This window comes from Solanum dulcamara, chromosome 9, assembly GCF_947179165.1.
Source record: "Solanum dulcamara chromosome 9, daSolDulc1.2, whole genome shotgun sequence".
NCBI classification, from domain to species: Eukaryota; Viridiplantae; Streptophyta; class Magnoliopsida; order Solanales; family Solanaceae; genus Solanum; species Solanum dulcamara.
Genome location: NC_077245.1, coordinates 57002250 through 57014468, shown reverse-complemented (window position 1 = coordinate 57014468; position 12219 = coordinate 57002250). Strand labels below are relative to the sequence as shown.

At 36.2% G+C, this 12219-nt stretch overlaps 1 protein-coding gene across 1 annotated transcript in view; it reads left to right on the top strand.

Moving 5' to 3' along the window:
- LOC129903248 (D-lactate dehydrogenase [cytochrome], mitochondrial) overlaps nt 1-12012 on the top strand; it is a 49683-nt gene extending 37671 nt beyond the window's left edge. Inside the window, exons 12-18 of the mRNA XM_055978756.1 lie at nt 1472-1580; nt 3421-3530; nt 5802-5864; nt 7140-7219; nt 7330-7460; nt 11054-11097; nt 11687-12012. Of these exons, the coding sequence (XP_055834731.1) occupies nt 1472-1580; nt 3421-3530; nt 5802-5864; nt 7140-7219; nt 7330-7460; nt 11054-11097; nt 11687-11806 (657 nt within the window). The 3' untranslated portion in view covers nt 11807-12012. The remainder of the gene's footprint in view (nt 1-1471; nt 1581-3420; nt 3531-5801; nt 5865-7139; nt 7220-7329; nt 7461-11053; nt 11098-11686) is intronic.
- The last annotated feature ends 207 nt before the right edge of the window (nt 12013-12219 follow it).

The following is a 12219-nucleotide window of genomic DNA, read 5'->3' as shown; positions in this document are numbered from 1 at the left end:
AGTAGGTAAGCCAACCCATATCCCGAAACTACAAGTAATGGGATTAAGGGTAGAAACTAAACAAGAATAAACAATTTATAGAATGAATAGAAGATTCAAGGCAGAAGCAAACCAAAACATATATACAATAAAAGATCCCTCCCAAAACCTTGAAGTCACATGTACAGAGCTATTACAAAACGAGTACAAGTCCCAAAAGTGGACCACAAATAAAGACTTGTCTCAAAATGCAAAAGGCTAGTCAAATATATACAGAAGGATACAAGTATGATGGCCTCCGAATATGACAGTTGTTGGCTCGATCTCAACGCTGTTAGCGGGTGCTCGGACCTGCATCACGAAAATAGATGCAGAGTGTAGTATGAGTACCAAAACAACACGTACTCAGTAGGCATCATAGGCCGACTGAGCAAGAATTATAAAAGTAATATGAAATGCTAGAATTTAAACACAACAGAGGTCGAAGAAACAGAAAACTAACAGGAATGCACACAAGTGTACTAGGGAAAAAAAAAGGGAAGAATATGCAGCTACTAAACCCAACTTGGTCCTCATAAGCCCATAGGTTAAGTAAAACCTGAGTGGACTCCCTTAAGCCCAGCAGGTGCTAAGAAATAAGGCATGATGTAACTTTGCAATGTAAAAATAGGTGACTGTTGGTTTCCTCATCTTCATTGCAAAGAAAACATCTAGAAGCAATCTGGAAGCCTCTCCTTTATAACTTTTCATATGTGAGATATGCTCTTCTGGCCACCAATTAGGTGAAACACTTTACCTTGGTTGGGATTTTGTACTTCCAGATCTGTTTCCGTGGACCTGATATACACCCTGGTTGTTCTGCCTGGTAAGTGGGTATTTCATTGTGTTCTTTCATTACTAGGTTCTTGGTCAGTATTTAGATTTTGAAAACCTTCATCGCTAGGTTTTTAGTCACCACCTTCAGAATTTCCTTTGGGTCATTAAATTTTATGGGACTCTTTTTCATTAATGATTTTAGTAAGGTTCTTTATCTATAAATAAGTTTTTATAGCTTAGTGTTGCTTTCTCAAAGTATTTTGTGTATACTGGTTATGCATGCATCCTTTAATTCCTGCTATATAGTACATTGTTCTTTCATTACATGAACAGATGGAGCCAGTGCTTAATAGTGTAAAATGTCCCTAATTATCGTCTGTGTAAGAACTCTGTTCATTCACATCTCAGTCCCTAATTATCGTCTGTGTGTAAGAACAACTGCTCATTCACATCTCAAGAGGATACCAAATAAGTTAATGATGTTTGAATCTTTATTTTCTTTCATGCATCTATGTGCTTGAACTGATAATTTGACTTGGTGAGCTTGTGTACGAGCTCATTTTTTATTGCTTAAGTCAGCAATGGGGAAAATGAGGGGCTCTCAATTTACTTGTTGGAAATTCAAAGCAGAAACCATAATTTTCCAGCTTAATTATTTTGTTCATATGCACATTAGGTGTCAAGAGTGGAGCTCTTGGATGAAGTTCAAATTAGAGCAATCAATCTTGCAAATGAAAAAAATTTGCCAGAGATTCCAACTTTGATGTTTGAATTCGTAGGCACAGGTAAAGATATTTTGCAGTTTGAATCAATGCAATTAATTTTCTTCTTTTGTGACATTATGGTCATTGTATCTTTACGTTGAACCTTTAATTTAAGTTGTACAGAATGACATGTTAAGTTGCTTTAAAATGGCTCAGAATGTGCTCTATGTGATGCCTCAATTGGTGAAAAATTCATTACAATTCAATCAAGTTTCTTCCCAAATGAAACTTTACAAGTTGTTTCATAATTGCTGGTATGAACTAAATTGGACCAAATATGCCGTTATAGCATGCATAAAGGGCAACCCGGTGCACTAAAGCTCCCGCTATGCGTAGGGTCCGGAGAAGGGCCCCACCACAAGGGTCTTTTGTACGCAGTCTTACCTTGCATTTCTGTCAGAGACTGTTTCCAAGGCTTGAACCCGTTATAGCATGCATGTAGGTCCAAATATGCTCTTGATTAAATTCTGTGTGAATAAGGGCATTTTTGGCCCAATAAAGTAGTGACGGGCATAATTGGGCCAAACTATTAACTGAGGGAAAATATGGTGAATTTCACATACTTTAAGGGCAAATATTTACCTTTATTCTTTTTTCTTTTTATTCTTCATAAATGAGAATTTGCTTGCATCTATAGTTCTATTGATTATTTTTATAATGAAATACGAATGGGTACCATTTTTGAAGGAAGGATTTGGCCATCTGGGTTACACATCCTTAAGTCCAAATTACTCCTACTTGTTTGGCTAGGCAACCGAATCATTGAATTTCTATTTCAAATCCAAGTCCAAATGATGATGGTCATGCATTTAGCACATCTATAATGATGCACCAGGAGGTGTCATTTAATAGCCCTTTTGTTCAGTCTCCTTTTGGCCATGATGATGGAAGCTCCCTTGTCAAACCACTTATATCCTCTCTCTCTCTCTCTCTCTCTCTCTCTCTCTCTCTCTCTCTCTCTCTCTCTCTCTCTCTCTCTCTCTCCAACATGGTCCTTGAGATATCTCTTTCTCTCCTATTCTCTCTTTCATTTCCATTCCGGGCTCTCCTCCACTGCTCATCTGCTCCTCCTCCTCCTCCTCCTCTCTCTCTCTCTCTCTCGCGCTTGCGCTTTTAGAATAACACTTGCCTTTCTGCCTATTATACTATCTTGAGTTTCCTAAAGCCAGATTTATGTACTAATGAGACTAATAGTTGATACAAAAAGCTTTAACGACATGTGTGCTTTTTGGTTTCTCTTATCATGTGTTTTTTGAAAATATATTTATTACTGTTTGGAGATCTTATTTTGATGGAATCAGATTTGTATAATTATTTCTAGGTACTCACTAATTATACTTGATAATTCAAACAAGTGATTTGCAATTCAATTATGAACAATTTGAAGTTTGTTGATTTATAAATCCAGTCGAACAAGTTCTTTGTACAGTTTCTGATAATGTGACAGAAAGGTTTCAATAGATGACCATTACAGGTGAAAAATCAAGCCCCTTTCCTAGAATAGTAAGTCAGAAGAACAATTCAGATAACTTTGAATATAGGAGTGCATATGGATTAACCATAGTTTTGAAAAAAAGTTCCTATCCGTAGATTGGGATGGTTGACTTATTTTATTTTTGTCTTGAGATGGGACAGGGATTATAACTCAGCCACAGAGTGTTGAGCTTCCAGCTGGTCCTTTTCATGTGTGCTTCATAAGCTTACTAAGATATGCGCTCTGAGAACTCATGATTGAACCTAAATGATGTTTTTCTTGGGTGGCGTGGTGTTTATTTAGGGAAGGAATAAAATCAACATTAAATATACTGAGGCTCTATTGTTTAACTGGCTATATCCTCACTTCTGTGCCGTTATCTATCAGAGGCATATGCGCGTGAGCAAACACAAATTGTTCGGAAGATAGCTTCTGAGCACAATGGTTCTGATTTTGTTTTCGCTGAAGAACCTGAAGAGAAAAAGGAACTCTGGAAGGTACTCTATTATCTAAGTTCTGTTTGTTCAATATTATCTTTTCTTGGTTATGTTTCTATTCAATATTTCTTCATAAGACTGCCTTTTCTTCAGGCTTTAGTTCTGTCTAACTGGATCTTATAAAATGAGGGGGTAGTAACTTTTTAGTGTTTGCATTAACATCAATGTATTTTATGATACATCAAGTACATTGTAGCTAACAATTGTAACTTCTATAAAAACTCTAATCCTCCTCGAGTGCCAAAAAATGAGAAAAGAATAGGGAAACCTTTTCAGATTTCTAGTCTCATGCTGTGTTGTATAAAAGAAAATATACTAGCACAAGGAGAGCTTGTTTACTACTTTAGTAACTAAGCAATGATTTTAGCATAATTTTCTCATTATAGGAAATAGGGAAAAGGGGAAAATATACTTATCAACTTTGCGATTTAGAGCAAATATACCCCTCGTAAAATAGTGGTGCATATATACCCCCGTTATCTAACAAATGATGCATTTTTACCCTTTGCATTAACAAACCTATATTTACTGAATCAAATAAAATTAATCCTAAAACAGGTTTTTAATTCCAAAAATAACGTGTGCTTCAAAAAATTACATCACCCATTTTTTTAACCCCTCCAAACCCGACCCAAATAATGGAAAGAATCCCATCCTCCTTCTACTCAATCATAAAATGGGTTTGAGTCGGGTCTGAATAAGAGAGATTGAGTTTGTTTTTTAGTTGGGTTGGGTCTGGATTGAGTCTAGAGGGGAAAAGAAAATGAGTGAGATAATCTTTTAAAGTTGCATGACATTTTTGAAATTAAAAAATCAGTTTTAGATTTTTTTTAGAATTCAGTCTGTAAAGGGTAAATATGATCCATTTGTTAGATGGCGAAGGTATATATACACCATTTTTTTTAACGAGGGGTGTATCCGCTCTAAATCACAATGTTGAGGGGTATATTTTCCCCTTTTCGCTCGGAACAAAAAGTTTTTCCAACTTTTAGCTGGTAAGATGGGAACCTTTAAACAATGACGAGGCTTCTCGTAGATGGAGCATGCAAAATTTGCAGCAAAATACCAAAGTGATTGCATACCTCTCAGTAATTGCAGTTCGTAATTTTATTCCTATATGTTTTTCAGCACCAACTTATATTTGACAAAAATAGAACCATGAAATGAGGAGAAATACTTACTACTCAATACAACTGTACTACTGTAATTTTCTATTTCAATTAATTGAAAATGAGAAAAAAAGAAATAGGAAATAGGGAAGATAGTATTGACAAAAAGAGATAAGGGAATGTGAAATAGGAAAATAGAATGCCTTAATTGATTTCGTTTACAATTGAAATGTCTTATTTCGCAGTGAAATACCTAAAAAAAAAAAGAAAAAATCGTGGTCGGGAAGGTTAGAGTAGCCAATGGCGAAAGGTGAATAACTATTTCCCTTATACTCAGTACTGCTCATATATGTCTTTATGAATTATGAGTTCCCCATAATAGCTTCATGCAACATGGTAATATCACCCCTTTGGTAATTTGAATAAGGAGGAGCAATATTTTTGATTGATCACCCTTTTTCCAGAATCTAAAAAAGATGCACTTTGAGTAGTAGTTATATGTCCTTCTCTGTGCAAGAAATTTCCATGTAAGTTTCTGCAAAGGAAGATGTTCAATCTTTTTAGTAGGAGTCGTGGAGAACTGTAGTTAGAATAATTGCTTAATTTGACTTGATACATTTTTACTGCAGCTAAGTCTTCAAAATAAGGTATGCCTGGTGCCTTCCAAATTCCATCAATTGTTGATAGATAAAATTGTGATCATATCTGTCGAAAATTTTTAGGAAGTACCTTTGTTAAGCTCGGTCTTACTCTTGAAAGCCTTCCTTCCTTTGGCTGCCATCAGCATGATCAAGACTTCAATTCCTACGTAAACACCTCGTGACAGGGAACTCTGAAACAACTGAACCAAAATTAATTTTTGAAATATATGTTCCAATATAAAAAGTATCCTATTGCTTAATGTGATTTCACATCTTACTCATTAGATATTTATCTCTAAAGGTGAGGAGAAACTTCTTAAAAATGCAACCATCATCTTGTCTATGTTGAGAAATTTCTCTTCAAATCCCGTTTGACTTGATTTTTATGTTATGGAGCCTCATAGAAACTAAGTGACTTCCGTGAAAATGTGATTCCATGTGGTAAGGAAGCCAACTTTTGAATAGTTAGTAACTGGTCCTTCTACAATGTTTGCTAATCGATTGGTTTCTTTTTTGTGTAGATAAGAAAGGAGGCACTTTGGGCTTGTTTTGCAATGAAACCTAATTTTGAGGCAATGATAACGGTTTGTTTCTACTGCGACATTAGACTAAAATGAGTTGGCATTGTTGGAAACTCATGAGTTACTATTTTTCTTGGTATAAAAGACTACGTTTGGAAATTTTCATTTAGATATCAGGTTCATTTTATATGTTCCATCTACATTACTTATGTGTTTAAGTTTCCTTTCTTGCTTCCATTTATTAAAGCTTATCTCTAATTCATATGTATATATTTACATTAAAATTATTAGTCCCCCCCCCCCCCCCCCCCAATCTTTCCATCTCTGCCCAAAATTGAGGGAAAACAGACGAGTATTGCTGAATATAGGACAATTATAAGCTTGGTGCTATTGCTACCTCTAGATTCGTAATTGATACTCACCCTTTAGTCATAAATTGAGCTAATTTTAGATGACATTTTATAATTAAATGTTTGTGGAAGCCCCGAGAGCTTTGGTCTAGTAGTAAGAGCACATCGCTAACTCAGGTGCAACAAAAGCTTGGTATTTAAGTGGAGAAAGGTATTGGTTGTGGCCGGGGTGGGAGGTGGGGGGTGTATTACCACCTAGTTTTGCACTGTGTACTTGCCTCAGATTTCTCGGTAATCAAAAAAGAAAAGAAATAGATGTTCCTGGACTTGGGAAAATTCCCTAGCAGAACTAGGGTGGCACCGTGGAGCCCATAAATATTTGGAAAAGCATTCTGCCCATAGTATCTCAGAGCGTGGTTAGATATATAGCTTCATTTTCAAGGATTTCTATCATTCTGTAGCAGAGCACCAAAGCTTCTATTCTCTTGGAACCTAATTGTCCATTGGTCATTCTGCATCCATGTTTCTCGCTTTTAAATTCTTTATTGCTTTGAGTGCTGGGTCGATAATTAAACGCAGGATTGGAGTGATGGAGGTTGGCTCATGTACATTGATCATTTGGACTGAAAATGAGTTCCTTGAACCATGCTAGGATGCTGCTAATGGATATTGATTTAAGCAATAAATAATTGAGAGTCTAGCATTCTGTTGTGTTGTTTCATTCACTTAAACCCCAACCCAGAAACACTTAAAATAGAAGACGATATATTATTTTCTCATTTCTGCAAAGATTCTTATTTTTATTTCAGTTAAATTCCCAACTCATAAGCACTTTTAATAAGGTGGTTCCAATAGGAGATGATATATTGGCTATTTTGTCATTTATGCGAAGATTTTAATTTCTATATGCTTCTTAACCTGTTAACATTTTCTCTTTTTTGTTTTATTTCATTTTAATTATCTTAATACACACTTGGTTTTGTTGCAGGACGTGTGTGTACCCTTATCACACCTTGCTGAACTAATTTCAAGATCAAAACAGGAGCTGGATTCTTCTCCTTTAACGTGGTATGTATTGTATGCATACAATTATTGGACTCAATGCATTGGGCATTATGAACCTTAAGAATACGAGTTTGTACAATAGATAATGCTCATTGCCTCTCTTTTTTTAACAGCACCGTCATTGCTCATGCTGGTGATGGAAATTTCCACGTAGTAGTTCTATTTGATCCTACCAAAGAGGAACAACGACGAGAAGCTGAGAGGTTAAACCACTTCATGGTCCATATCGCTTTATCAATGGAAGGTACAAGATGCATTTTTCTGGGACTTAGTGATCCTCTTTTTTCCTCTACAATTTCCATTCAACACCTTGTCAAAGAAAAAGGAAATATAAAAAGGAAGGATTTAGTCTAGCTTCATTTAGGCTGTGATGTTTCAACGGGAAAGAGTCGGATATACCCCTCTTCTATTTTCTATTATTTAAACCAGTTACCCATTACACTATTTGGCTATATGAGCCCTTACTGTCAACCAAAGATTCATATCTAACCCTAACTTGACGGACTGGACACGTGGAGGCTCGAAGATGGAAGGCCCAACCCAAATTAAAATACACCTGTTCGACCATGGATAACCTGCGAGGCTGCGACCCATTAATTTAACCCACTTCCAATTAGAATCCCTAAAACCTAATAAACAAAAATTGTCTCATTACACTTCTCCCTCCAATTTCAGCAAATGAGAAAGCGGTATACATCATTGCTCGATTTCGAACTCCCTCCCATTTCACTGAGAAAAAACGTGATTGAAGGATTATAAAAATGTCATTAAAAGACGTCATGTTTGATGGCTGCGTTGAAGTGTTTTTTTCAAGAGTAAGGGCTAAAAATATTTGTTGTTTGTTAGAGAGGGGAGTCCCACATTGGTTGGGGAATGAACTGGTAGTTTACTAATATGAACTTGGACAATCCTCCCCTCATGAGCTAGCTTTTGGGGTTTAGTTAGGTCCAGGTATCATATCTTCATATGGTATCTAAGTTGAGTCTATCCTCGTTTGGGCTCCCAGTCCATGCTCCAATTGGGCTTGGGGAAATTAGAGTGGGTTAGAGTTTCACATTGGTAGGGGGAATGGACAAGTGGTTTGCTTATACGGACTTGGACATCCTCCCCTCATGATCTAGCTTTTCAGGTAGAGTTAGGTTCAGGTGCCCTATCTTCACGCTGTTTATTGGTGATTAAATTCAGTTGTTATTGTGTGTTTGTGGAGCTGAAAATTACAAAGATCTGGAATAGAAATTTTGAAGAACAACATTACCTGGGTTCGTTTTGTTTAAAAATAGATTTTTTTTTAAAAAATAATTGGAGTTGTTTCTTGTTGGGGATTGAATTTAGCACCTTCAGTTATAAAATTGTGATTAGCTACTCAAAGGCAGACCCATGATTTCAAGATAATGGGTGCCTCGGCTACATGTTACACGAGACATGCATGGAGTATGATCAGAGTGTGTATTTGATACACATTAATTCAACTTGATCTATTATTAGTTAATTCTATTCAATTTGATAGGTTTTTGATATGTTCTATAGAGAAATTACTTTCTTTCAATTTTATAGGTTTTTGATATGTTCTATATAGAAATTACTTTCTTTTATCGACAAGGATAAAGCAAAAAAACATTTCCAATGAGGTAATTGCACTGTTTTGTTAATTAAAAATACTTCACTTAGTAAAACAACACTTTTAATCAGAGATGTCAGATTGAGTTGGAGTCCTACATTGGTTGGGGAATGGACTGGTGGTCTGCTTATATGGACTTGAGTAATCCTCCACTCGCGAGCTTGCTTTTGGGGTTGAGTTAGGCCTAGGTACCCTATCTTTACATGGTATCAGAGCCAAGTCCATCCCGTTTGGACTTCTGGTCCACACTCTAGTTGGGTTTGGGTGTTAGAGTTGGTTAGAGTCCCTTATTGGTTGGGGAATGGGCTAGTGGTTTGCTTATATGGACTTGGGCAATCCCCCCTCATGATTCATGAGCTTGCTTTAGGGGTTGAGTTTTTCAACAAAAAAATCACACCATTCAAGCATCGATATAATTTTCAATAGGAAAATCATGCCCACTAGTAATACAAGCGAAGATAATCTTTTAAAAAGAAGAATTATTTATATTTTAAGTAATGTAAATGGCAAGTTTAAGCTACATGCCTTGGATAAATTAATTGAAAAGTGACATAATGAGAACAATGCATTTCATATATCTGAATCTTAGATGTTATCTAGCAATTACTTGTAATTCTCAAGAACATAACATGCTTGTTTCAAATAAAATGAAAAATAGACAAAGAAAAGTTAAAAAGAACAACTAGAGTAGAACAACAAGGGAACAAATAAAAAATAAAAGAGGATAAGGTGCAGTCTTTGGATAGAGTAACCAGGGAAAAGAGAAGAAAAATAACAGGTGAAGAAAAAGTGGGTTTAATTTATTTTTTAAAAAACGTGGTGGAGGGGAAGGAAGGGGGGATTGGGCTGAAACTAAATGAAAAAAGAGGGGGGGGGGGGACGGAAAAGTGGTAGAAAATACAATCAACTAAAATTGGAAAACAACAAGGACATGTTTGCTGGTATTAGGACTCAAACTCGTACAATAGTCAAAGAGCAAAGCAAAGCGGCAGCTACACCAGTGCCCCCAATGAAGCCTTGTGTATGTGGGTGCCTAGTTATATATCTACCTTTTAAGGTATACACATATATATACACAAAAAGTACCAATCTCAATGGGTGCACGTGACACCCCTTCCTTCCATGTGGGTTCGCCTCTGTAGCTACTAGGGATATCTTGGAACTGAAAAGGGAGCTAAAGACTCCATTGGAAGTTCTTCGAAGTTTCAATTTGGTGGTTTTGATCTTCAAATGGAGACCAAATATTGCTTAATTCTGTCGGAAAATTGATGTTTAGATCTTGAAACACGAGTATCAAACGATTTTGAGGCAGTACTTGAAGAAGAAAGTTAGAACCACATTGAAGGTTACTGGAAGGTTTGAGTCCAATCTCAGTGGAGGTCCGACTGGGTTATGGATTATCCAAATGAACTGGGTTATTTACCTTGTGGGTTGGGTCTTTTGATTAGAGGATGCCATGTGTCACTCCTATTAAAATAGGGGCATATTTAGAAATTTGAGCTTTGATGGACAGTAGGGGTATATGTGAACGGAAAGTATAATGGGGGACTGGTTCAAATAATAGAAAATAGTAGAGGGATCAGCGGTATATCGACCCTTTCCCGAAGTTTCAATCCATGTGAAAGCACGAGCAGAAGGATACATATAGCTAATACAGGAGGTGCATAGTCTGATGCGTGATTTTTGATCTTACTTGTTCTGCTTGCTAGTAATCTGCATCTCCAAGAAAAGTTGTTTGACTGACGTGATCCAATGGGGTGAGAAAGCTTAGCTACCACACTTCTTTGTTTCCTTCTTTTCAATATTAAGGATCTTCTGCCTCTATGTCATCTGACTTTGATTCCTGGATTTGTCTCCACCTCTCGATTTTCTTCTCTTTATACCAGCCTTGAACCCTTGACCTAGCAGCTAGAAAAGACAACCTTAGCCACTAGGACAATGAGCAGCTGGTGGATTTGTCTCAACCTCTGATATGTTTTCCTGGATCTGTCCCAAAACCTTTCAATACAATTGTCATATTCAAGTTATTTGTATGCGAACATTGAACATGTGTGCTTTTTTTAGCAACTTTTGTAGTTCTGGCCATTCATAATTCGCCTGAAAGTCTTTCTGTTGCTGTTCATGTGGTTCTATATCTAGACTCTTTTCACGAATTAAAGTACTATTTCATCAAAGTCATGTGGCTGGTCTTTTACCATTTTCATTCTTTTGCTGAACAGGCACCTGTACTGGAGAACATGGTGTTGGTACTGGGAAAATGAAGGTAAAATGTTCAAACACTTTTTGTCTTTTTGATGTGTTACAAATGGGATGATGTAATTGTTCGCATAAACATGATTAGTGATGAATGTCGGTTAACCTTACACTGTCCACAAGGTACACCAGAAAAACACAGCATGAGTTTATGATACAGAAGCAAATTCTGTTGATATTTGATGATCACGACATTATTAGACCTCAAAAAGGGGAAGAAAAGGGAGAAAGGCCACTGAACTCAGGAATATCAGGGCTAAATTGGATCGATTTTTTAATTCAATGCAATAAGAGGGAACTTTTTCTCAAACAAGAAGAATCAATTTTATTTTCCGACATTCACTAGAAAATAGTATTTTCCAGTGAAATTTATAACAATTTATAATTTCCCGGTTATAAAAATTTTTTAAATAAAAAATAAAAACAAGAAAATGAAAGGTTTTGTTCTTGAATATATTAAGTTTGTCTGACTTCATCTTTGATTAAGTTGGTGTTGGATTCAATTTGTATGTCTTGTTTCTTGTATACTCAAACTAATTTCTGGTGTCCTAGTTTACTAAAAGTGTTATTAACTGACTTTTATTGCACTGTATTTTCAGTATCTTGAAAAAGAACTCGGGATTGAGAACTTGAGGACGATGAAAAGGATAAAGGATGCTTTAGATCCCAACAATATCATGAACCCCGGCAAGCTTATTCCCCCTCACGTTTGCTTTTGAGATAACTGTGTGAAATGGTTTCCTTTGTTCTCTTTTTCCCAAATGTCTGTTGTGACATTGTATTCTATGTTAGATCGAGTTTTGGGTATACTAGCAGTGACGTTTCTAATGCAGAATGATAACAATTTAAGATCTGCAGATTGAATAAGTTTGTAAGCCGTGTAATTGCAAGATATATTGCATCAATTCATTTGTTCTCTTTCTCATGACAGCCTTTTGAGTTTTTATGCTCTTCCACGCACCGGTAAATTTTTACCCACATAGCAACCAATTTAGCTTAGAAGTTATAACTAAAGTGAGAATACCAAGCAATTTGTCTTAGGAGTCACCTTGTTGATGCATGGAGAAGAAACCGCAGGGAATTGGGTTAATCTAGGATAAAAGCTCTTGAGGAAGATGGTAACTTAATCAGG